The sequence below is a fragment of the Hoplias malabaricus genome, chromosome 11 (assembly GCF_029633855.1).
Source record: "Hoplias malabaricus isolate fHopMal1 chromosome 11, fHopMal1.hap1, whole genome shotgun sequence".
NCBI lineage: Eukaryota > Metazoa > Chordata > Actinopteri > Characiformes > Erythrinidae > Hoplias > Hoplias malabaricus.
Genome location: NC_089810.1, coordinates 12,978,709 through 13,002,387, shown reverse-complemented (window position 1 = coordinate 13,002,387; position 23,679 = coordinate 12,978,709). Strand labels below are relative to the sequence as shown.

Here is a 23,679-nt window from a genome sequence, read left to right as displayed (position 1 = left end):
ATAAAACACGCTAATTCTGATTATTCAGAATTCTCACCTTTTTTAAATGCTCTAAAATCAAGGAGGTCTTCACTTGGACTTGGTTATGCCCACTTATACTGTGTTTTTGCTTTTTATAAGCAAAAAACGTTGCATGAAAATGCCGGAACAAAACTGGAGCACCTGCTTCATTTCCTCCATACAAAGACCTAAACATTAATTGATGATCAGATAAAGTAATGTAGGTTTTTTAATAGTTTTTGTAGTAATGGGGAAACACAGATATATTTATTTAGCAAATAATCAAAAATCCATGAATATGTTAAACACAGCCTTATAGTATAGTGCTTGAAAAAATGATTAATCATAGAGGCTGAATAAACTTGAAATAGATTGAAATGTAATTACTACTTTCTGCATGGCTAACTATAAAGAAAAGATATCCCCATGTCATTTTGGCTGAAGAAGCTTAAAGGATAAAATAATTATCTCTGTGGATCACTGGTTAGGAAGCAGTAATCTCTCTATGACGAGAAGAAGTAGGACTTTGACCCAAAAGGACACCCTGTAATCCACCCCCAACATTGTTCAAACATACAATATTTTTGTTTGTAATGTTGTTTAATTAATGTAAATCAATATTATTTTGGTACTTATGTTGTAATTCATGTTTGATTTGGTAAATTGTTTGGACTGTTCCATTATTTTTTTTATAACAGACAAATATATGAATAATGTAGATATACAGGTTTAATTATCAATATTTTTGTGTTATATTAATGTTCCACATATACAGTTATGGCTGAAAGTGTTGGCACCCCTGAATTTTTGCCAGAAAATGAAGTATTTCTCACAGAAAATTATTGTTTTTGCCAAACCGGCCTAGAAAAGGCATTTGTGCTTCCTGACTGACACCTAATGTTGAAACGAGCATGCGCGAGTAGGAACCGTTATATCAGCCGTATTTCACAGAAAAAACTTAAGGTGGCACCACTACTGCGTCTGTTGTTAGTTCAGCCATATTTCTCATTCCAGTTCAAGAACTATGTTTGGAACTGTTCGGCGGTGACCATACGTCCTCTTTTCCCTGGATATGTTCTTTTTCTACATGGCTAAAAATGTCCGGGATTTTGCTGCCTACAGGTTTCCCCCGTCCCATTTCTTGCTATAAGCCATACATCATTCATTAAAATTTTCACTTTTTGAAAGGTGAGCAGAAGGTACGAGGATTGATGTGTTCAAGTGGTCAGAGAGTTGAGAGCTGAATTGTGACACACTCGTGCCGCTTCAGCGCTGTAGGTCCACCATCCACCGCGGTGCAGCTCAGTGTTTTACTGGAGCCTCGAACAGAAATGTGTTGAACGTTGTTGAGGTAATATTTATCACAGTCTCTTCTTTATGTTTGGAGAATGTTTCTGTGACACAGCCTTTTGTTTTCTACTATATATTTAACAAAGAGAAAGTCATCTTGTCTGTGCCTATAACAACACGAATACACGGACACATCTCACCGTTACTGACTTTCCGACGAGTAAATTACATCTGTACAGCTTTTTGTTTAACTTTAGAGGAAAACGGACAAAATCTCCGGATTATTAAAGTAAGAACACCAGAGCGAGGTGTTACTCAAAATAAACGAGGCTGTGAATTAGTTACAGCACTGTTTTATCAGTCAGACCCTTATAGAAATGTAAGTCAGTAATAAATAACTAGTTCCCAGCGATGCCCTGGTTGTTAAGGTGCTTGGTTTTAGAAATGTTCAAAATGTTATTCTTATTGCTTTCTGGTAAACGAGTGGCTTTAATGTCATCTCAACACAGTGCTTCAGTTTTGTATAGTGGGATGAACATCATCATACACACACTGTTAGCAACTGACAAGATAAATTATTTTTATAGTTAGTTATTATTTGTTATTATTGTAAACAGTAATAAAAGACATTGATATTGTAATGGAAATTTTTACATGTCTCTGTTAAAAGACCCTGTCTGCTTGTTTTGTCTGTATATTCATTTCTAACCATCAACAGAATTCAGAAAAAGTGTATGTCAGGTCAGTTTCGAGGTCAGTGCTTTTATCAGTACAAAACATTTTGTCCTTCATCTTGTTTATCAAACTGGGATGTCTCTAAGGAAACTAAGCTTGCAGAAAATTTGAGTGATTATCTTATGCTTATGACGTATAAACTACCTATATAAACTCTCTGTGAAAACATCTTCTTTGTCCACATTCACATAGTACTCTGTGCTATTGTGTGTTGACCACCTTAAGGTTAATAAACTACTTTCTGATTGCAAATGCTCTGTTAGATTTCAATTAATACTTGTACTTATTTTCTCCACCACAGATATGAATCACCAAAGCTCCCCAGACCTTTCAATGAGAAGGGTATGTGTTTTGGGGTTCCTGTTTTTGAAATACCAGGAACACATTCGTGACAATGGCTATATGGCTAACGGCAGTCCATTAAAACTAGGCTTGCTCTTTGCTCTTTTTTTTAATTATTTATTTATTTTTTATACACATTTATTAACTTTGTGTGTATTGGAACCACAGAAAAAAGCCAATATTTATATAATTTCACACAAAACCCTTTAATAAAAAAATTGTTGACACCCTTTGGAAAAAAAAAAATACTGAAATCAATCGCTTCCTATAACAATCAACAAACTTCTTACACCTCTCAACTGTAATTTTGGACCACTCTTTTTTTGCATACTGCTCCAGGTCTCTCATATTTGAAGTGCCTTCTCCCAATAGGAGACCTAGAACGTAAACCTTTCTGACACGAGCCTACATTTTGACCCAAAATATTCAAGACACCTAGTGCCAGAGGCAGCAAAACAACCCCAGAACATCTTTGGATCTCCACCATATTTGACTATAGGTACTGTGTTCATTTCTTTGTAAGCCTCATTCCATTTTTGGTAAACAGTAGAATGATGTGCTTTACAAATAAAGCTCTATTTTGGTCTCCTTCGTGCACATCCAAGGAGATTAGCTACAGTGCTGTGGGTTATAGATTTCTTATGTTGCCCACCGCGGACAAAGGAACATCAAGATCTCTAGAGATTGACTTGTAACTTTGAGATTGTTGATATTTTTCCACAGTTTTGGTTCTCAAGTCCTCAGACAATTTTATATTGCCCACACCTGTTACTTGCCACAGCTGAGTTTAAAAGAGCATCACATTCTTGACACAATAGTTATTTACCCACAATAATTATGATGCTGGCCACATTTGTGGATCAGGCTGCATTTGTATTTGGAGCGGGTGAAATGCGAGAGGAAAGTCTCAAAATCTAAAAACCGCGAGAGGAAATGAACAAATGCACGTCACGATAAACACGAGTGACTCTATTCACAAACGCAGATTCTACATTTTACAAATAAATTTTAAATTTGAGACTTCGACTTTACAACTATTTGCAATGTAAATTTAAACAAATGTATATATTTTCGCATAAAATTGTGATATAATTTAAAATGAAAACCAAAAAACATGTTTTTATAAATGTAACTGTATTTGCACAAACTGCAGACTGTGAGACACAGAGTGTGTGTATTCATTTGTGAACAGTGAAACATATCTGTGACTTGTGTTTAAATTGTGGATTAACATTTACGCATTTGTAAAGTATTTTGAGACTAATCTCTCTCCATAAAGTTCTTGCTCTCAAAATACTCGAAAAGAAGCGTCACATGTTTGAGTTGAAACGCTGCCACCTAGTGATTGCCCCACGAAAGGGCAACCGACGCTTATTCCATGGTTAGAACTCAACTTCCCAGCATCCCTAAAAACATGGTCTCTGGCGTCATTGCCTTCGTCTCTGGGCATGCTCTGTGAGGTTGGTACTGAGATGCCAAGAAAAAGCTCTCCAAAAAAAACCCTGTGCTGCTCCAGCTGCTCCGCCAGATGTGGCTGTTATTGGGAAAAAAGAGAGATGTGAGGAGCATTGAGAGATGACACTTAAATGGAGATTGTGGAGGTGAGGGGCAGTGTGTGTGTGTGTGTGTGTGTGTGTGTGTGTGTGTGTGAGAGAGAGAGAGAGAGAGAGAGGCTGAAAATCTGCCATCCTATAAATGCTGCCTGATTTTCATATAATATATGATGTATTGGATATATAGCATGTATTGGGGTATATGATTGCAGATTTTCAGCATCTCTCTCATATACATGCACATATACAGTCAACACATTAATTATAGTGTTCGTTATCTTGCTTGTATTTAAATACTTGTTAGTGTACCAGTCTGTATGCATGCACGTCCTGCAGATGGGGCGGTGGACTAAGGAAAACGAATGAGTAACTGTACATGACAACCTGAGTTCATCCATTAATGAACAGACATCAGTAAATCATCCCATTCCTAATTAAATGATATTGGTATCATTCTTTTAATTTCCTACTTATAGAATCTGTTCATATATTACAATGTGTTACATTAGTGTTGGCTCAGTGCACAGATGATGCACAAACTCTAATGATGCACAAATGTGGGCAATAACACTTAGTGTATGATAAGAATAAACCAAAATATAATAATTAACAGAAAGTATATTTAAGTTTATCATTGTTCAAAAACAGTAGACTGAAGTGGCACTGGGTTGTAATAAGTGTAGAATTAGTTGAACCTTCTTTAAGAAAAAATGCTGCTTGTGTGTTCCAAACAAAAGGCTTAATGTGTTTTAAAATGTGCTTAATTAGTCATGAGTCATCCCTAATTTATTGTTATGAAGGCTGCTTTTGGTGGTCAGTTAGACTGTTATTCAGGGAGAGGTTGCAAACTGAAATCATGCCTAACAGTGAACCTGCCATCTGAGCCAGTGTTCTGTTATGGTTAGGGATTTAAAATTATTTAGTTAGATGTCAAGGGGCTACTGCAGGCATTCCTGGGCTTCAGCGTATGCTAATCCTTGTATGTGCTTTTTTATGTATGCTGTCACTATAGATAAGTATATTTTGGGTGAAGAAGACATTGTCAATACAAGAAGAACCAATGATCATTGTTTAATTATTAATTTGATTACTATTAAACAAGTGTATAGAGTTCTGTGGTTTTCTTAGTCCAAAAGATGGCGCTGAGAATCTGTTTTTCTCTCTTTGGAGAAATGGAGACCTTCACTGGTTTGATTTTTCAAACAGTTAATTTTAACAAGGACATTGTAGTTTAAAACTAGCACTGAATATATTATTAATCAGGGCATATACTATTTTGTAGCACAGTACATACAGTTTATTTCATAATTCTTTAGCATCATTGGCTATACAGAATAGCCAAATAGACATCTCATTATTGTAATAGAAGTGTTTTGTGGGTAGCTTATTGTCATACTATTGTTTTATGGGTGCTATAGTGATTCTCTAGTGAATATTCACTCACAAAAGCGTGTGTACACACACTTGCCTTTTATAGGCCGCCCAAACCTGAAGGAGCACAAGGCTTGGGGGGGGGGGTGGCTCAGTTGTGCAAATATAGAGGGAGAGAGAGAGAGAGAGAGAGAGAGAGAGAGAGAGATAGAGAGAGAGAGAGAGGAAGAGAAGTGATTTTGTCTGTCACTCCCTCTCACTCCACTGTGAGAGTCACAGGACACATGCTGTCCTCCAACACACCCACACACACACACTGAGAGAGAGTGGAGAGAGGGGGAAAGACAGAGAGAGGAAGGGGAGAGAAAACTGAAGGATTTTGTGCTCTCCTCTGAGGAGCTGCTGGTGAAGCTGGGAGCAGGATGGCGGAAGGAGAAGGAGGAGATGAGGAGATCCAGTTCTTGCGAACGGTAAGTGCAACTTAACCTCTTACCTGCACCTACACCTACTGAGGATGCCTATGTCAGTGTAAGGGATGCAGAAAATGGGGATAAAAAATAATATCCGTAAAGTGTTTGCACATCTTCAGTACAGACGATATACACCATAAGTTTGATAACTTGTAGCAGACAATATAAATAGGATGAAAACTGTTTATTCATCAGTTCACATTCATTTTTGATGTCATTTTTCATGATATATTATTATCTCTTGTAAAGAAAAATGTTGTCAGTCAGAAAAGCTCACGGATTTGTCTTGTATTTATCTATATAATAGTATCTTCCTCTCCCTTTAAAGAGTATGGCAGCTTTAGCTTGTACCAGATTTAGTAGGGTTTGCATTACAGCTATAAGGGTTATTGTGTAATTATAGACATCTGTGTATGACTGTTCTAGAAAGACTTTTCTTGCACTTCTGTTTTTACTGAGCAGAGCACACATGTTCCTTGAGATCCTGACACCCTGCTCTTCCACCATATGATATTTATAATACTGAATTCCCCATCTACACTGTCCTAGTTAAGAGAGGAACCCATGGCTGTTGGTTTAGAAAACTGCTTATGCTAGTTCCTGGCATTTTTCTTACATTTCTTTCAAGCTTGGTGTTTTTTCTATAGTCATATTGACTTGGTTTTAAATTGACTACATGCGCTTCGGCCTTTTCTTTCTGAATTTGTTATTCTTTATCCAGCTGTACGAAACTGTTGTAAATAAAAGACCACTGTTAGGCATTTTATTAATAGTAAGGATTGATATAGTGGGTTATTGATGGATTCTAAATTGAACAGGCGTTTGGCAACTTTATACATTTGTTCCGGAATATTCCTCCCTTTGAGTAGTTAAGTGTAGATAGACAGCAGCTTGTGCATCTGTTAGAATCGTTATCTATTTTTACCCTGTGAGAGGAAAGGAGAGACTTTTGGTGACGGTAGAAGATGAAGAAGGCAGTTTAGTGCGAGTGAGGACAGCTGGACACTGACACCCCCTCCCCAACCCGCTGATCTCTCAACCTTATACTAAGGCCCAGGCACTAGGGAGGATAGCAAAATTATGAAGTGGGGCTGAGAAAATTAAAGACATGTACATAGAAACTTTTAGGAAGCAGATTACAGAAACTTGTATCTTGATATGATAATATATCAGTCATATTGATAATAAAGAATACAACATTTCCATCTTATAATCAAAGTGTTTGGTTCTTTAGTTTTGGCTGTTGATATGTTTAAAAAGTGATGGAAGCTTCTCTATAACTAGCGTTCATAAACTGCATGCTTAGATCATAATACACTCCTGGTGTCTCTAATTACAATTATGTTGCTTCTGTATTGGCTGTCATTTAATCCATACAGTGTCAGAAAACACATAAGTAAATCTGTTTAAAATTACTTTGCTCTAACTCTGAGGCAAATGCCATGTTTATTATATAGCTAATTGGTGATCTAAGCTTGTTTTAACAATTACTTACATTTGAGATACAGCTCAGTCAAAAAAAAGGTACTTTACCTGATTGACTGCATTTGAGTTAAGAGGGGAGAGATTTTCCTTTATAGGAACAGTACATAACATTTTTTACCATAAAATTACAGCTTCAAAATCATTTAGATGCTTCAATTAACTGTAATAGGGAGAACAGAGCCTCTGTCGTTGCTACTCTGTGCTCAGCACTGCAAAAACTGCACTATATGACTATGGAGGAATGTAGGAAACCACCCACCTCTTCCCCCTCCCCATTGATTACTACTGACGTGCAGACCGACCAATTTAATGTTTACAGAGAAGGCTATTGACCAATAACGGTAGCTCTACAGTCAGACCGTCCAATCAGAAGATTTTAGGCTACTTCACCACGCCCCCTTCTCACTCAAGCGAACCAATCGGAGTAGGGGAGGGCGGGACTAGTTTGTTAACGAAACTTCTCGAAGTTCTATGAAAGCTCTAGAAAAACAAAATCCTGGATGTTTGTAAAATTCTGGCCGGACATATTTTTAAGTCTAAATAAGAGGACATGTCCGGGTTAAAAAGGACGTCTGGTCACCCTATTTCAGTACAGTGCTGTAAAACTGAATTACAGTAGGCGGAGCACCAGGAGCAACAAAATACATATGACTACTTTCACTTTCTTATTAAAAAAAACCCATATATATATATATATTCTTTTTCTCCTTTGATACTTGTTATGTAGTAATGTATGTCGATGAAACAAGAAGCTGCCACAAACATTGTAACAGGAAAAGTAGAGGGGAAAAAAAGAATATCAGCTCTTTAGTGAATGACAGCAGCCCAGGTGTGGAGCCTGAGGTTCTACTCAATGCAAAGAGGAAATTTCCTAGTTTTGTGGAGGCTAGTCTGACTTTTTTTTTAGCAGACAGATGATGGACAATACGGATAATTGTTTAACAACAGTCATGAGTTGCAGGATGCCTGTCTAAAGTTCTCAATCCTTTTAGCCTTTGGGGAAAAAGCCTGTCTGTAATACCAATAATAATAGACTCAAATGCCAGTTTTAGGTGTAACAAATTGGGCATGGTCCAAATGACAGTACCACAAAGGATTCTTCCTAAGATTATGTCCAAAGGTCAACTTTTTATATTCATCATGAGACAAAAAAAAAAGCCTCTCAGCTGTTATTATTCTCCAACACATGCTAATAGCAATTTTTGCACTGCAGATGGGAATTTAGAGAGAATTCATCTAGGGCTGAGTAATATGGCAAAAATATCATATCAGATGTATCATATTGCAAACTTAAAGCCCCTTTTCACAATACATATAATGATAATGACATTTAAATAATAATAATAATAATAATAATAATAACTTGCTCTGTAATTTTTTTTATTTATTATTGTATATGCGATACTACCTTAAATCCAGTGAAATAGTCCTAATTACATTTGGTTTTAATGAAACATGCAATTGTTCAGTGTTGTTTTAATACTGATGACATCTACAATACACACAGACACAAAAAAATCACAATTATGAAAATTCATAATAATGAGGAAAGTTTACAGCTATATATTATATATAATTTCAGGATTGTTCACCATAATATCAGGCATTCGTTGTGTCTAACATATTTGGTTATTTTATTAACGCACTAAAACGTCATAGTCATAATTGATATTGATTAATCCTTTTAAACATAGACTTTTCAAATATCTGGTTCCTCATTGCTATGAGTTATATAACTGTGAGTTTATATATAGTTCTTTGTATATATATATATATGTAATACATATGTGTGTGTGTGTGTGTATATATTGATATAAATGTATGAACTTCTAGACAAGAGACAGAGCTGAGGTGTGGTAGGCTTAATGCTTTCTGACTGTGTAATTTATCATGTGTTTAATAGTGGAACCTTTAGGCACAGTGACGTAAATTCAGTTACTGTGAGTGTAGAGAGAGAAATGACATTTACATTATTGGAACATCTCCAGATTTCAGCTGAACTTGACCAACTGATTTCTTTGCTGCAAAACTTCTTGACCGTCTGTTTAAGTGACATTAGTATTTAGTAGCAGACTTATATAAAAGTAGATTAATAGCTCTTTATAAAAGGTCGTTGTTTGGACCAGGTTTATCAAGGCATATCTTCAATGGCATATCCAAACCTCTTTTAATGTTCCTTTTACTTTTTTAATTTGTAGGATAACAACATTTATTTATTTTGTTTAATTTAATTTTTTAACCTATTGCAATTAATTAAACCAAAAGAAACGTAAAATTACTTTATGGTTTCATACAGGACAGGATCAATTACAAGATGAGGTTACACGTAATAAAAGAGAAAAAACACACTGAATTTCCAAAGTGTGTAGTAAATTCATGCAGTGAGTTGTCTTCACACTAGAAGGATAGACAAAAGCACCTGTGGATATATTCACATCTCTATCAGACCAGAACTTTTCTTTTAAAAACAGATGCTTAAAGTACACTGTATATAACGGGAACATTTTAGTTGGTGAACCTTGTTGGTTGTTAAGATTCCGGTGTCTTTTTATAACATTCTCAAATGAAAAATGTAATTTATAAGTGAACTGTATGATTCCGTTAACACATTTAACACCAGTCTGGGGTAATCCCTTCAGAAACATCCCAGGGTTCCATCAGCTGTTGAGAAGAAAAGAGTGATAGAGACTGAGCCAGTGACTGAGTGAGAGATGTTCACATCATTGTTTATGATGGTGAGATTGGAGAGAGAGGCAGCGATGTAGCGAGAAAAGCTAAAAGAACAGTGCTGGAGAGTGTTTGAGGGGTATTCATGTTCCAGGCTATAACAGCACTTTCTTTTTATAGTTTTGCCACTATAAGCTCCTGACACTCAGGAGGCAGAGTGAGAGAGGCTGTGTCCTACTTCTCCATTGCTTGAATCCGCTGGGAGATCTCAGTGTGCCTGTGTGTGGCACATGCAATATGAAAATCCTCATTCTGAGATAGAAGGTCTTTTAGTATTGAATTATTGCTGATATGCTAACCTAATGTGGCAAGACAGAAAAAAAATGCTGAAATGTATTCTGTGAAAACTGAAGTGTTCTGACATTTCAAATGGTCTCTCGGTTTTCAGTGAAACTGCAGTCACTGTTTCAAATACGCTATTTTAATACACCTCTCCATCCTCATCGCTCCCCACACCCACTTCTAGGCAGAGAATATTGTTGTACTCTATGTTCTCATTCTAGAGAAGAAGAATAAATATAATTACGTTGAAGCAGAAGCAACTCTAAACACTGATGAAGTACAATTCTGCTAGGACAGGTAATAACTGTCTACTGATCACTTTAGGAATGTGTGAAAGAAACTTTTTATTTTTGTATAGGCAATATGCAGATATTTTATCATTGCTGTGATATATTACATCAATACTACTTAACAAACTGACATCATCAGTATTTAAAAACACCGAGCAACTCTGTTTCATTGCAGACTGTAATCCATCTGTTGCTATACGTATTTTAATGATCCTCTTTCACCCCATTCTTCACTGGTCAGGACCCCCACAGAAACAGCATGTATTTTATGGGTGGTAAATTAAATGTGGTGTTGGCTTGTTTGTGTGGGTGGTGCGTGTATGAGTGGTTCAGACACAGCAGTGCAACGAAGCAGCCAACAAGAGTATGGCCTATTTTGTTTTGTGTACCCTGTGCTGGATTGGTATCCTGTCCTTAGTTTGTTATTGCCTTGCAGCCAGTGATCCAGGGTAAGCACAGAACCCAACATAACACAAATAAACATAAATAAATAAATAAAAAAGCTTTGAGAAGAACTTAAAAAAATATATATGCTTCAAGCATATAAACACCAATTAAATATATATATATATAATTTTTTTGTCATTCATTCATTCATAGTCTGTAAACACTTATCCAGTTCAGGGTCACAGTGGGTCCAGGGCCTGCCCAGAATCATTGGGTGCCAGGCCGGAACACACTCTAGAGAGGGTGCCAGTCCTTCCCAGGGCAACACACACTCACACCTATGGCCATTTTAAGTAGCCAATCCGCCTACCAATGTGTGTTTTTGGACAGTGGAAGGAAACCCATATGGACACAGGGAGAACACACCAAACAGTGTCACCTGGAGCGTGGCTCAAACCCACAACCCCAGGTCCCTGGAGCTGTGTAACAGTGACACTACCTATTGTGCCACCCCTATATTTATATTTATTCATTTAATAAAAATATGTTCCAAAGGAAAAGGTTCTTCTAACTATCCATCACAGCTGGACAGTGATTTTTAAATGCAGGTGATATCCACTAAATACTTAGAAAATCTAAATTGACCATGACAACAATAACATTTTGTATACAACCCACATTTATATCTAGTGCATACGATCATTGCTTGAGGTACGAAGTCCAAGATCAGATCCTAGACAAGCACCCAGTGGGTGTGTAGACTGACAGTAAATGTATATTCCACATATATATATATATATATAGACTTACTATCAGATTTCAGTAAAGTGTTCTTATGGTTTATCTTGGGTTAAACATGTCATTAATATATTTGCATTCAGTACATTTGCATACATTTTATCAGTAGGTGATGCATAGTGTTGTTTTTGTGTGTGATGGGGAAGGTGGGGGATTCTAAGCCACTGCACGTCGCTGGTGTGTATGAGCCTCCAAAATATCAGCCAGTCAGCAATGCAGGGGAATGCAAGAGTGACAGGTGCAGCCACCCAAAATAGAAGAGTTGGGGCAAGTGAGAGGGAGAAGAGGGTGTGTGGGCAGGGGGAGATATGGAGACAGTGAGAAGAAATTAGTCAAAACTGGCATAATTCACTAATATTTTGGCTTTGGTTGAGTTGTCTGAAAGTCTGTAAAGCCAGGGTTGGGGTTTTTGGGGTGAGAGTTCCATCCATATCACCAGAGTCTGTTTTCTCTGTTTCTCTTTGCTCAGCACACATAGTCTAAGCTAAATATTAGTCCTATTTTCCTCTTGTTTTTTCTAGCTACACTTAGAACAGTTATTTCTCATGTTTATCCCCTAATCAGTATGTTAAAGCAATAATTTTTGAAAAAAATCTCATTTACCATTTACTTCAATTTACTCCTTACTTCTAATATAGGCGATAAGCCGAGACACACTTGTCTGGAAATATGAAGCTAATGTACAGCACTGTGCAAAAGTCCCAATGACCAGTCTGAAGGGCCATTAAGTACAAGTTAATGATTTTTAAATTTTTAAAATTTTTAAAATGTTATGATAATATTGAGCAGATTAGATAGAAAAGTACTTTGCATGAGAAAAGTGAAAGACAGAGAATGTTTCCAAATCTGAATTTAAAAAGATATAGTGAAAATTGGAATCGTACCAGCCATGAATAGAACTCGCTATTGTGGTTTTTTTTCTTCAGTTTTTTATCTTTTATTTATTTAATTTTTTTTATAAACATGTGCTAAGATTCTGCTAACCAAATGCTAATTGCAGAATTTCCTCTGAGATTATTTGAAAAACAGACATTTCCCTCATACAAGATTAACCACCAGATCCTGTGTTTATTATATTAAAAAAAAAAAGTTTTGTGACGCTATACAATGCTTGCTGTGAGACAAGAGAAACTTGACCTCAACTCATGCTTCAGAAAAAATAAATAAAAGTACAGGTGTTTCTGTCTATCTTTCCACTATAAGAGCTCAGCATTGTGGACCTGAAAGGATAAAAAATGAACTCTGTGTATTTATAATTGTAAATGGGGCAACACAGCTTTGAATGGGTAGTGTCTCTGTCTCACAGCTACAGGTCTCTGGGATTGTTGGTTCAAGTCCTGCCTTGGGTCACTGTGAGGGCTATATATGTTTACAGAAAATTAAAGAATGCATGAATTTTTAAATGTATGCTTTCTGTTTTTTTTCCTGATGGTGATACTGACAGCTGAAGGTTAGTTAATGGTTATTTTGGCTGAAATGCAAACACATACAGTGTAGTCTCTGATGTTTTTGGCTGCAATGTATAGTTAACCAGTAGTAAGCAAAATTCAGGCTTAAAATTACATTTTTTACAATATATAACAGCTCATACCCTGAAATTTGGCAAGCACGGTCACAGTGTTTATATATAATGTAGTCATTTGGAATTTTGTTGTGCCAACAGGGAAATTAACCTTACGGCCATTGTAAATACCACACTGGACCCAGGGGCAGCCCACCTATAGAGGAAGTGACATTTTATTCAGGGACACTGTGGCTGGAAGTCATGCATGTGCGCTTTTTCAGCTCGGATTAGTCTGAGACAGACAAAAGCATTTTTAAAAGGGCAACCCTTCACCCAGACACCGCCGCCCCTTTCAGTATTGACACTACTGTGCCTCCCTTCTCCCTCTTTCCAGCACTCCTTCATTCACCTCATCCATCTCCCCATCAGTCTGAATTAGACTGTAGTCAATAGAGGGGATGCAGTCATTAGAAGCCCGGAGTCAGCAAGCTGGAAATGAAAGGGAATCCCCCGACTAGGTCTAAGTATAGGTGTAAAGAAATTCCTGCTTCTAAAACTCTTTCCACTTACACCATGGCTGTAAAAGAGAGTTACTCTTGTTCTTTACACAAGATGTCAAAGCATCGCTGTGGGCCTTTGTCGTGTTCATCCATGAGCATTAAGATAAGGTACTGATGCTGTGGTGGTGGGAGGGGGGCAGTGGTGTTAGTCTTCTCTGGTTGTAATTCAGCTTTGGATCATTATGAACAGTTAACCTTCTGTTTGGGGCTGGAAATGACAGTAAAACACTGCATAAACACGTTACTTTTTTTTTAGCTATTCTTAGGATACAGTGATAGGTATAGTGCTGTCCATTTGATGTCACTCCCCTCCTGCTGAGGGTCTCTGGTGGACACATGCTTATTCATCTCACCTATTTCACACCACCATCAATCACTGCACCTCTGTTGACTCGTATTGCCTCACACTACCCAGATTGAACACTTCAGAAGAGCACCTGTGGTCTGGGAGCTGCTACCATTCAGGCCAATATTCAACTGTATGCTACCTCTCAGGAACTAATTATTCACTTTAACAGGTTGGTCTTTGGGAACATTTATTTTTTTGTTCCTCTGATATTCTTCACTGAATATCTGTAATACATTAAGACAGAATAAAATAGCCTTTTTTCTACATGTGTAATTTTTAATTTCTTTTGTAAATCTTCGTTAAGCTGGATAACAAGTATCTACAAGTCACTACTTTTCATGCTCAAATAGCATTTTTCCAAATGTCTGTAAAAAAAAGGTTACATAGTTAAGTAGGCTTTTTTTTTTAATAAATATTATAAACTATTATTTATTAGTTTCTACCTGGTCTCAGTTTTGATTCGGGCTCAGAATATCCAGATCTTACTGACTTGGACTTAATTAGTGCCAGTCTTGGTCTTGCTTTAGAGTCCCTTGACATCAACAACTCTACATGCAATTAGTACTTATAAACAGTCTGAATTACTTGTCATTATTTTACAATAGTTTGTCTTGAATTTTTTTAGGCTGAGATGCATACAATAATCCAACCATTATAAGGCAAGACTGTACTCAGTAATAAATAATTTATCTGCAGTGTACCATTTTTTCTGAATGATTTAGTTTAAAACATATCCTTATAAATATACTGACATCAATAAAATAAATTAAAAATAAAATAAAATAAAAATTCTTCTCCTCATGGACAATACAGGAGCACTTTATATTTTTATAATTACAGCCTATAGTCTATTGGTGCGCTGTATACTTTATTTTCACCAGTTCATCCTGTTCTTAAATGATCAGGCCCCCCACAAGACCCTGACAGAGCAGGTATGATTTGGGTGGCTGACCATTCTCAGCTCTGCAATGAAACCACTTGTGGTGTGTTAGTGTGTGTTGCACTGGTACGAATAGATCAGACACAGCAATGCTGCTCGAGTTTTTAGACATTGTGTTCACTCACTGTGCACTGTTAGACACACCTACCTCATTGATCCATCTTAGATATAAAGCCACAGACAGTAGTGCATCTGTTGCTGCACAGGATGCTGATGGCTGGATATTTTTGATTGGTGGGTTATTCTCAGTTCAGAAGTGACACTGAGGGCGATGGATGGTTCATTCATTAGGGCTTTGCACTGCCATAAGGTAAAGGGGGGACATTAACCCATGGCTCTGTATTAATCAAGCTGTGCCAGATAGTTTGTCCTGCTTCTGATAATCACAGTCAAACCAGTGTAAGGATTTGTACAGCCCTGCCTCTGAGTATCACAGTCCACTTAGTGCTATGGTTTAAAATATGATTTTCCTGCTGAGCAAAGATGGCCCTGAACATATATGCCTGAGGACAATAAATGTTCCTTCTGATCATATCGTAGCTTGGGGCAATGAAAACCTATAAGTTCAAGGTTTAGATTCATGCTTTGAATTCGTAATACATCCTATTGCTATATTCCAGCATTTTTTAATTGCAATGCAAAATGTTTTATTGCTTTTCCATGTAAATATTAATTAGCTTTTAACTTTTAAAATTATAATTATAAAATAAAAACACACAAAGTGTAAAACTTTTATTTAATTCATAGAAAAATGCCATATTTAAGTTTGTTCCCTGATCACATATTTGCACTTCGCTAATCAGGCATGTAATTTGACCAGTGGTGATACAACTATTTCAAACCATGGAATTTATGTATGTATTTATATAACTCAGTTGGTAAATCTCCCCTTTATTTGTGCTAGCTTTCCTTACCGTGCGATGTCTTTTAAATTTAGTTTACCTCTAATCTTAGGCTTGCTTTATCTGATGGTGTAGCAGTCTGTCTTCGACATTCAGTTCAATAGGTCAGTAATACGCATGCAAATGTTAATGCTTTTATATTCCCCTTGTTCACCTTAATCTGAGTGAGCTGAAAGGCCTTGCAGCGACACATTAGCACTGGTTGTGTGAGGAGAGTAGCCTAAAGCATAATGGATCTTTCAAATCCCCCTGCAGCTCTGGGGCTATTTATACTAGCCTGAGTTAAGCCTATGAATGTGGGGTGCTTGGAACAGCAGCTTTGCACATGGCTGTAGGGGAACTGTCCTCATACTCACACTCTGACACAACACAAAATAAATTGGGATTTTATAAAATGGTTCCATAAAAAGTTATAAGTGAATAAGTGTTTACCATGTGACATAATGAAATAAAGATTGTTATTAATATGGAAGTTGATTCAATTTCAATGTGTCAATACACAGCCCCATGCATAGAGGTTAAATTGCATGAATGGGTTTCATATTATGTTCTTAGGCCTTTACAAGACTCATCATTGTCTCTATGTGTGGTCCAGTCAAGCTCAGGTACATTACAGAGCTGTGTACTTGAGCCTGACATGTAGGAAAGAGTTTTTATTTATAGTTAAGTGTTAGCTGTCAGAGGGAATGCTGGAAGCATTAAGAAGCAGTGTAAGAAGTGTACAGATAGAGAAATGTATGGGAATAAGAAATAAACTATTGTTCTTCCACATCTCTGCTTCAGTGTGCATGGCTGCCTTGTCATGTGATCGTCCACAGCCAGAGAGTAGTGTGAGTCACTGAAACAGCCGGCTGCTTTTAGATATTCAGAACACTGCTTCTTCTCCATATCTGTTCCAGGGTCTCACACACACACACACACACACTATGCTTCTGCTGCTTCACAAACTAGCCTGGGGCAGCTTTCCTGGGTTACCTGCACAGTACTTCACTTGCTGCACCCTGGAGGTTTTTTATTTCTTTCCCTAGTACATTTTACGGCAATGTTCTGTAAATTTCAGCCCATAAGGCTGAACAGCTTGTCTCAGGATCTCAGAAAATGATCAGATTCTTTTTTTGCAAATGTCATCACTCATGAAACTAAATGTATGCAAATGTATGCAAACATTTGATGATTATTAAAATGGACAAAAAGTTAATTGAAATTGAGACTGTTGTCATTTTCACACTAATATAGAGGTTATTAAAAATGTTTTGTCTTAACAGCAATGACATAAAGTTTCAGATAAGAATGAGTGATATGACATAACACAGTATAACAACATACATGATTCTCAATATTTATTTATTAATTTTCTGTAACTGTTTGATCCTGAGGGTGGCACGGTGGTGCAGCAGGTAGTGTCGCAGTTACACAGCTCCAGGGGCCTGGAGGTTGTGGGTTTGATTCCTGCTTGGGGTGACTGTCTGTGAGGAGTTGGTGTGTTCTCCCCGTGTCCACGTGGGTTTCCTCTGGGTGCTCTGTTTTCCTCCCACAGTCCAAAAACACACGTTGGTAGGTGGATTGGCGACTCAACAGTGTCAGTGTGTGAGTGTGTGTGTTGCCCTGTGAAGGTCTGGCGCCCCCTCCAGGGTGTATTCCTGCCTTGCGCCCAATGATTCCAGGTAGGCTCTGGACCCATCGTGACCCTGAACTGGATAAGCGCTTACAGATAATGAATGAATGAATGAATGAATGAATTCATACTCAGCATGTATTGAGTTAATGTATTTTCTGAAATTTGATCTGATAAAACATGGATATTGAATCAGCAGTGCCATATTTAATAAAGTGATTTACAATCATCAGTTTTTACTCTGCATTTCACATGCTGTGCTGCACTAAACATAGATACACAGCACTAATGACATTCTTTGTAATGAGGCATAAAAAGGCAAACATTCTTTAAAGGCTGTGTACTGACACCAACTGTTTAAATAAACTGTAGAATAAGATAACTTTTTTATATTATTTTATTTTTATTATTATATTTAGAACCAGTACTTGTAAATGTAACTTTAAAATCATTGTTCACTCCCTGCCGAGTACAGGCCATTATAAAAACAGATCAATTTCATCAATATCCTAGTGAGCATGTAGTGGATGATAGTTGCCCTTTTAGGCTGAAATTATAAAGATGGTTGAGCCTGGATGAGATGCACAAAGCAGAGTGACTTTATGAAATGTTAATGCTATTTATGGCACATAAACACATAAATATAGTAGAATTCAGAGGAAAAAATATAAAATACAGGTGAAAAAAGCAAATGGGCTCAGTACTGACAGTCTCTGCAATAGGCTCTGAAACGCATATTGTGGCTTATTGTGAAGCAATATATCATAACACAATATAATTCTTTAATGCTTGTTCAAAGTTTCAGATGTGCTATCCAACGCAGGCATACCTGTATAACTGTAATACTTAGTAATGCTAGAATGCATCTTTATTGTGTAATCCCAAAATACCATGTTTTCTCAGGGTAAGTTGTGTGAAAGTGCTTCATGGTTAAGGTTGAAGAAGGCTTGGTAAAAGAACAGAGGGCAGGATGTCCCGTTTACTGTCTTCAAGTGCTGCAGAATAGCTCAATAGACAGATTTGGGGCTGGCAGAAGATAAATGATGGGCTAAATCTAAAGGCAAACTACATGCAGCAGGCTTAACAGATCTGATTTTGTGGAAAGTCACAGATATGAATCATGGTGGATGATTGGTGGGTCACTGGGGTAATGTCACTTGTACATAACATAATTTTCATGACATCTCACAAGTACAGAAATGTGCAGTATATTAGACACTGAAAGTGGGGGATGGGGGGATTTTTTCAGCGTAAGTAAATGTATTTAACATAATTTTCTTAAGTTTGTTAAATTTCTGTTCACTGTTTAAACTTAGCACAATGTTAAAGAGAGGTTCTTCTTTTAAATTATGTCAAAAAATAAAAACCAAAAGGCTTTGCTTTAACAGCCAGTAATAATCAATCACTCAGCCTTTATTGAAATCTGTTTTACATTGAACATGACCCACATAGCTAGTAGATAAAAAAGGATAAGAAAATGAAGAGTCAGAGTAAGACTGCTGTCAGCTGGTGAATGGTACAAGCTTTAGAGCGCCAGTGGTAAACTTGCATAATGAGTGATGGGGGAACAGCTGAGAATGCACTGTGTCAGGTGGAGAGTTGGAGCTGAGAGTGTTTATTGGTGTATTTACACCCTCGATGCCCCTGACAAGCCGGCCACTGACCGACTGGCCTGTGACTCCGTTTGTTTGTTTGAACAACACAAATCAATGTCTATTAGCGTCCTCCATTTTAAAACCAGTACAATTGAGGTGATATTTATGAGACCCGATCCTGTTACTGTGAGCCTTAGTTGACTTTATGTGTCTCCTAATTTGTTGTATTGCCTGTCTCTTTTTCTCTATCTCTTCTGTATGCAGGATGACACGGTAGTGCTCCAATGTACAGCTACTGTCCTGAAGGAGCAGATAAAACTGTGCCTGTCCTGCGAGGGCTTTGGTAACCGATTGTGCTTCCTTGAAACAACGTCCAATGCCCAGGTACTTACACATTTTCCACAGTCAAGCTGCAGAAAACAAATAAGTGGGCCTGCTTATATCAGATTATATCATGATTGTTCTGAATCCAGGCAGTAATTAGTCGATGAAGTAATTAGCCTCTCAATCTATACACAATGGTACTGATCTTTTTAATAACACTACTAATTTCATTTACTGAGTGTAAGGAAACATGAACCTACTGCACATACCTCAAGGTTCGCTTTCAGCAGTGAGAAGAAAAATGTAATCTGGATCCACCAAAAGCTGCTTAAAGTTTATGGGGTTTAAAACGCTAAAAACCAAATAAGCTGAGAAATGGTGCTTTGGAACTTTCAGGCCCTTCCTGGACCCATTAAAATATTATTTTTTTGGTTTGTTTTTCTTTTGAGCTCATGTTCTATATACATAAAATAAACCAGACATTTTAATTACTTCATTTATCACCGTTATATCAGTATTAGTCTCAGATGCAAAGCAAAATCACAAAAAATGATCAGAAAACGTATATATTCTTTTTTAACTAATAATGATAAAATTTCAAACCAATAAGTCCCAACAAGAGTATGTTTTGTTTACGTGTCTGTGTCTCTGTCACTGTCCAGAATGTGCCCCCTGATCTTGCGATCTGCGCCTTTGTGCTGGAGCAGTCACTGTCAGTGCGAGCACTGCAGGAGATGCTGGCCAACACTGTGGAGATGACTGAGGTGAGAGCAAACGTTTGGAAAAAGACTGAGTGTAAGAGGGACATCATTAGAGGTAGCTGAGGACTAGCTGAAGTTCTAGGCCACTATTGTTCCATTACCATATCTCACTTACATTATCTTAAAATAGAGCACTTTTGATTTATCTAGTGCAGTCACTAGGCAATGTGATATTTGCCCTTTTAGCTAACAGGCTGGCCATTGTGTAAGCTAGTTAGTCCTGTTTTCCTTTAACATTTAGGACTCTAGCTGGTTTTGTAAGTCATTTATTTGAATACAGAATGATTTTAGCCTGAAAAATCATCCAAAGAAAAGTTTACAATGGGAACCTAGAGATTTTGTTCTGCTCGGTTATCACTCCGAAGTATTATTTATGATTTTACTTGGTACATTTATTTTTTGAGAGTGCAGCAAAAAAGATTAATATGGATGCTAAATGTATTTTTGAGGAGGACAAGATGCATCTCATAGCAGGTGGCTGGAAAGACAGAGAAAAGGAAGTGTGTGTGTGTGCCAGTGCACATATGTCTGCCTGTCTCTCTACCTGTCTAAGAAGAACAAAGGAGGTTAATTTCACTAGTTTTCTAAGCATATATTTCACAGTGTATATTGTCCATATCTGTATTTCACATACATTACTTTATCTGGAAGCATGGATATAAATGAACTGTTCTGTTCCTTCTGTTCTTTTTTTCTACTGGTTTTGCTGGTCTTGGAAATGGTTTTGCCTTAAAGGGCCAGTATCTTGATTTTTTTTTTTTTTTGGGTTTCACTTGAGGTCAGCGTAGAACGACTATCATTTGTTTTTAAGAGAAGTACAGTGCTGCAGACCAGCGACCAAGTGGGGGCAGGTTAGTGGGGGGAGACCTGTCAATCATCTTTTGCAACAGCAAACATTACGATTTTGCATTGGCCAATCACAGATTAGAATGAGCTGTCCATTTTTTTTGCATCAGCCAATCAAATCAGAAGTTCAGACCCCATTTTTTTCACAGGTTTGTTTGTCTGTTAGAATGTGGGGTGAAAGGTGTATTCTCAGTTAAGTGAATTCATGTCAGGTGATATATACTTTAATGTGCTTGTTGAATGCCATGGTGTTTGCTTCTGTCTTAAAATCTTTTATGATATGTAATTTATAATGGTTAAGTGTTAAGCATCCTGCACTATAACAACACAGTACGAGGAGTTTAACAAAGTACATTACAACACTTTTGTGCCAACAAGCTTTTTGTGAAGAGAACTATACTCTGCTTAAACCTTAAAATTTACATCCTTATTTATTGAGGTTTATTGAAATATTACTCAGATTCCACAAGATGGACGATAATCCGGAGGTGGGAGATGAGACACAGCCATATTGTGTAATGACAAAGAACACATTTTTAAAAAGTATTGGGCTTGATTTGCAATGGGACCAAAGCTGTTATCCACAATCACCTACTCTGCCCACACCAGCTATCACACACCCAGTGCAAAACACACAGCCACTTCCAGACCTCATTAAACTTAAAACCATTGTCTGATGCTAAAAAAAAATGATAGACAGGAATTTCAGACTTGTGACTGGCTGATGCAAGAAATGATTGCCAAATGATCCCTGCCTACTCACAATGCCCATTTTTTCCGGGCTGCTGACACAGATACTTGGTATTTAGAGTGATAAATAATTAGTTATCTGACCTTTATCATTTGGAATTTCATTTTAATGTAAAAATATACACTGATTAACCATAACCATAAGACAATAGAAATAAGAAATGCACTAAACTCTATAATTGTAGAAGATCAATAAAATAGTTTTTTTTTTTTTTAAAAAAGAACACAATCCAGACTAAAATGCTTTTTTACTTACAGTGTGATTAGAAACATTGGATATTAGTTTTATATTAGTAAAATTACTAATAGTTTTTAAAATTCACTTTCTATATGGACTCTATGTATTGAGGAGCAATATATTCCTAAAGTTTTTAGTGTTTAGTGTTTCATGTTCTAGAACAAAATATAGGATTTAAAAACATGAATAGGATATTGGCCTTTTAAGTGTTTATCTCAATGTGCTATTTGTTGTTTGATGGTCATTTTCAAACTTTGATGGACTGTTTTGTTGGTGGTTTGAGACACATCCGTGTCTCTGATTTTGGGAATAGTTTACTCAGTATATCTTAACCTCCTGTGCCTTTTGTCTCTTTCCCTTCGTCCTCTTTTTTTTCTGCCAACTATAGGCAGTCGATTTGGACCAATGGGTATGTTTCTGCACATGTCTCATGTACTCATGTGTTTACCTGTTTATCCCTATCCAATCTCAGCACCTCTCTTCCACTCCCTCCTGTCTTTTCCTGTTCAGTGTCTCGTATGAATGAAATGAAATGGTGCTGCAGTTACTGTCCACCTCTCCCAAGTCCCTACCATGCTTTTTGTATTTGGTCCTCCCACCGTTTCCCACTTTGTCTATTATTGACATGGGTGCCTAAATGACATTTTAAAGAGAGAGAGAGAGAGAGAGAGAGAGAGAGAGAGAGAGAGAATATCCAGATCTGTAAGATGAGCCCAGTGACTCAGTTCTTGGCTAAGATTCTTACCCCCACAGCCCCCTTTGACCTTAATTCATCATACATTATGAAGGGCTTCATTTTGACAAGCCATTTAAGGTCGCAAGGTTTTAAAGGAAATTCTGTGTTTCTTTCCCTCTTTCGGTGATGGTCTTCTGTAGCTTTTCATCACCTAAAGAAATGCAGGGTCTTCTTTGGATCTGTGCCAGACACTCTGCCATTTCATGCAGCACTGTCACCATTTCACTAACATCATTTCATCTCCTGTTATTTCATTTACTCCTTTTTCTTTATTTCTTCAGTTCTTATATCATCACTACTAAACACAAAGTCACTTATTGTGGGCCACCAGCATTCTCACCTTTGAAGAATAGTTTGGCGAAAAACAGATTTTCACAAATCTCCTGTTTACCCTGTTGCTCCAGATAAGTTTCACAGCCAGTACCAATATAGATTATGGAAAAACCACATGTATTTGGAATCTCTGTGTTGTTTAACAAATCCTTAGTGATAGCCACTCACCTAGAGAATAATAATTACATTGTTTGTAGTGTATATTGCAGAATAACTCTTTTTAACTCTCACCAATATTTAATCAATACCTTTAGTGTCCAATTAACACTAAGATTTTTAAAGAGCATCACATTTTAAGACTCAGTGTTAATTTCCCACAAATATTGTTGATTTAACACAGGCTAATTTCCTGTGCAGCTACTGAATTGTTTTCAAACAATATTCCCTCATGAATCCACTACAAAGAATTTGTAATTTTTCTTAATCTATATACCCTATTTCCAGAAAACCTTGACACTGTGCACAATGTAAATAAAAAGAGAATATAATGGCATGC

The 23,679-nt window shown here is 37.0% G+C and overlaps 1 protein-coding gene across 1 annotated transcript in view; it reads left to right on the top strand.

The window, feature by feature from the left end:
* The first annotated feature begins 3,859 nt into the window (after positions 1-3,859).
* Positions 3,860-23,679, top strand: part of LOC136709801 (ryanodine receptor 1-like) — a 95,779-nt gene continuing 75,959 nt past the window's right edge. The window contains exons 1-5 of the mRNA XM_066685315.1: positions 3,860-3,968; positions 5,688-5,761; positions 19,460-19,579; positions 20,182-20,283; positions 22,503-22,523. Coding sequence (XP_066541412.1) covers positions 5,714-5,761; positions 19,460-19,579; positions 20,182-20,283; positions 22,503-22,523 — 291 coding nt within the window. The 5' untranslated portion in view covers positions 3,860-3,968; positions 5,688-5,713. The remainder of the gene's footprint in view (positions 3,969-5,687; positions 5,762-19,459; positions 19,580-20,181; positions 20,284-22,502; positions 22,524-23,679) is intronic.